The sequence below is a fragment of the Sinocyclocheilus rhinocerous genome, unplaced genomic scaffold (genome assembly GCF_001515625.1).
Source record: "Sinocyclocheilus rhinocerous isolate Xijiao unplaced genomic scaffold, SAMN03320098_v1.1 scaffold2524, whole genome shotgun sequence".
NCBI lineage: Eukaryota > Metazoa > Chordata > Actinopteri > Cypriniformes > Cyprinidae > Sinocyclocheilus > Sinocyclocheilus rhinocerous.
Window position 1 is genome coordinate 167016 of NW_015652313.1, and position 2526 is coordinate 169541.

Here is a 2526-nt window from a genome sequence, read left to right on the forward strand (position 1 = left end):
CACACAGCGTCTTTACGACATGGCGGCGGCAACAACAATACTACAGCGAGAATATAAGTTACGCCTTCTTTCTTTGCGTGAACGTTTGGGCGGCGTTATGCAAATCTTCCGAGATCGTGACGTAGGTATGTGGGGGTGTGTTAGAACGAGCCGTTTTAGGTAGGTGTGGCTGACTCTTAACTTTTATAAAGAATATCTCTTTGGATTTGAGACTTTAGTCTTTGCAACTTTACAGATCTTCTTTATGCACCAAGAGCTTGTAACACTCCAAAGAGAAAGGAAAAATTGAAATCGCATCATATGACCCCTTTAAGACAATTTGGAATTTTGAATCTTCTGGGGAAAAATCTATTATACTTTCTATTATACACACATTATTTAAATAAAGCATTTGATTGCATGCAAATTAAAAAAATTACTTGATTAATTTTAATGAACAATCATTACTAAACTTCACCTTTACAAGATCTCACCTCTCCACCATTTGCATACTCCATAACAAAACATAATCGGTCATGAGTCTGGAAAGAATACTTCAGACCCTGAAACACAGAGGTGACATTTGGTGTTGTAACATTCACTATTAAAGGAATATTTACATTTAATGTCTGGCTTAATATTGATTATCAGTGAAAACAAATTCGACTCTCCAGGGGCAGATCTACCGGGCTGGCATTAGGTGGCAACTGCCACCCTATGAAAAAGCTGAATTTTTCTGCTAATTCAGAGATCCTCAGAGAAATCTAATCCTATCCGGATAGGATGTCTGGGATTGCGGGATATTTTATTCCACAACTCTTCTCCTGATTTATTTTGACCTGTGTCTAACTATTTTCTTATGGCAGTTTTTTGCCATCTGCAATCAATAATAAGTTCCTGATCACAGAAAGTATAAGAATGTAAGAATCTAATCTTCGTTACTAGATTGAAATTTATTGAAAGACAAATTTTATGTTGGCTTGATAAAGTCTTTAAATTTAAAATCGTTTGAAGATCAGTATAGATAGATTAATATTAACAAAACAGCTTCTCTATGTAATGATCTATCGATCTGCTCTTACAAGCTCAGGGACATTTAGAATCTATTGATATGTTTAAAAGATAGTGTCTTGATGCCCTGGATATTGATATTTTGCTATTTATTTGTAATTATTACCAGTATATATGGTTATTTTGTGGTAATGCAACTGTTTTGAATATTCATGGACACAAATGTTTATGCCAGGCCATAAATTCACAAGAACTATGCACGGATGATTGCTTTGGTTTCGCCTCCCCCATAGTCCTTATGCCACCCAATATACAATTTTATAGATCTGTCCCTGCTCGATGAAATTATTATTATTAAAAAAAAAAAAAATCCTGTCAAAAAACTGGACTTGGAATGTTTCTTAATTTACATATACTAGTGTAAATGATAAAAGGTCATAATAATCGCTAATTCTAAAATGTCTCTTTACTCTTTATGGTCTGTCTGATTTGATAACATCAGCTTACTGTTAAGAAAGGGTGTTTGGAGTTCTGGAGGACCCGGTTTTCAGTAAGTGTGTGTGCTACCTCATCCTATAAATAAATAAGTAATGAAAAGAATTTGTTAGAACTTCTTATATGACTTTACTACAATTTATGTAGAACTTGCCAAAATATATTGTACAGGCAAATACACAAACCAATGATTAAATTTACTCCAAAAAAAAGTAGATAGAATAAAAGCAAAAGACCTACTTTTGCTACTATCACCTCCTTTTTAAGAATTTTCATGGCATAGTATTTGCCCGTGGCTTTCTCCTTCACCAGTATGACCTTCCCAAAAGTGCCTTTCCCCAAGAGTTTGAGGTATTCAAAGTCATGCATTGTCTACACAACATAAAGAAAAGTCTTTGAGAAATACAGTTTTAAAATATCCAATATAATTTAAAAAATCAAAAATAAGGTACAAAAAATATTTTATTTATTTAGTCTTTTTTCACAATCTGAGTGAACTGAGGTTCACTTTTTCTTATAGTGTTAACTTAGAGTTGTTTAGCAACCATAAAAAAGAACAGTAAAAAATATTTTAACCTAAAAAAAAACTTTATATTTTAAATTTGTATAGAAACAGTAGAGAGAGGACAAAAAAATATGGGGGGGGGGGGTTACTCCTACCACTTTGAGTCGAGGTTTGGACAGGTACACCTCCATGTCCATGGGGTCAGGTGAAGAGTCCATTCTCTCTTCCTCCTGCTTGTGTAGACTGTCTGCCACAGCCTGGATAGCCTTCGTCCACTCCTCCCTGCCGAAAAACAAGAAAACCATGCAGGGTAACTATTATTTTACAGCTTTCTTTTGTTCAGTGTGTTAAAAAAAATGTACTTTAGGGAACTTGAGGAGTGCAATCATGAATTTAAAGGGGTGGTTCACTGTTTTTTTTCTAGGCTTGATTGTGTTTATGGGGTGCAGTCTAACATGTGTTAATGCTTCGTTTAAAAAAAAAAAAAATTATTTTTCACATAATTTACCTTTATTCCACACCACTCTGTCCCTTCT

The 2526-nt window shown here is 34.3% G+C and overlaps 1 protein-coding gene across 2 annotated transcripts in view; it reads right to left on the bottom strand.

The window, feature by feature from the left end:
* Nucleotides 1-2526, bottom strand: part of LOC107714796 (RAC-alpha serine/threonine-protein kinase-like) — a 23440-nt gene that overhangs the window by 11912 nt on the left and 9002 nt on the right. For both annotated transcript variants that reach the window (XM_016520769.1, XM_016520768.1), the window contains exons 5-8: nucleotides 2146-2272; nucleotides 1726-1857; nucleotides 1498-1563; nucleotides 474-542 (exon numbers count right to left, since the gene is read on the bottom strand). In XM_016520769.1, coding sequence (XP_016376255.1) covers nucleotides 474-542; nucleotides 1498-1563; nucleotides 1726-1857; nucleotides 2146-2272 — 394 coding nt within the window. The remainder of the gene's footprint in view (nucleotides 1-473; nucleotides 543-1497; nucleotides 1564-1725; nucleotides 1858-2145; nucleotides 2273-2526) is intronic.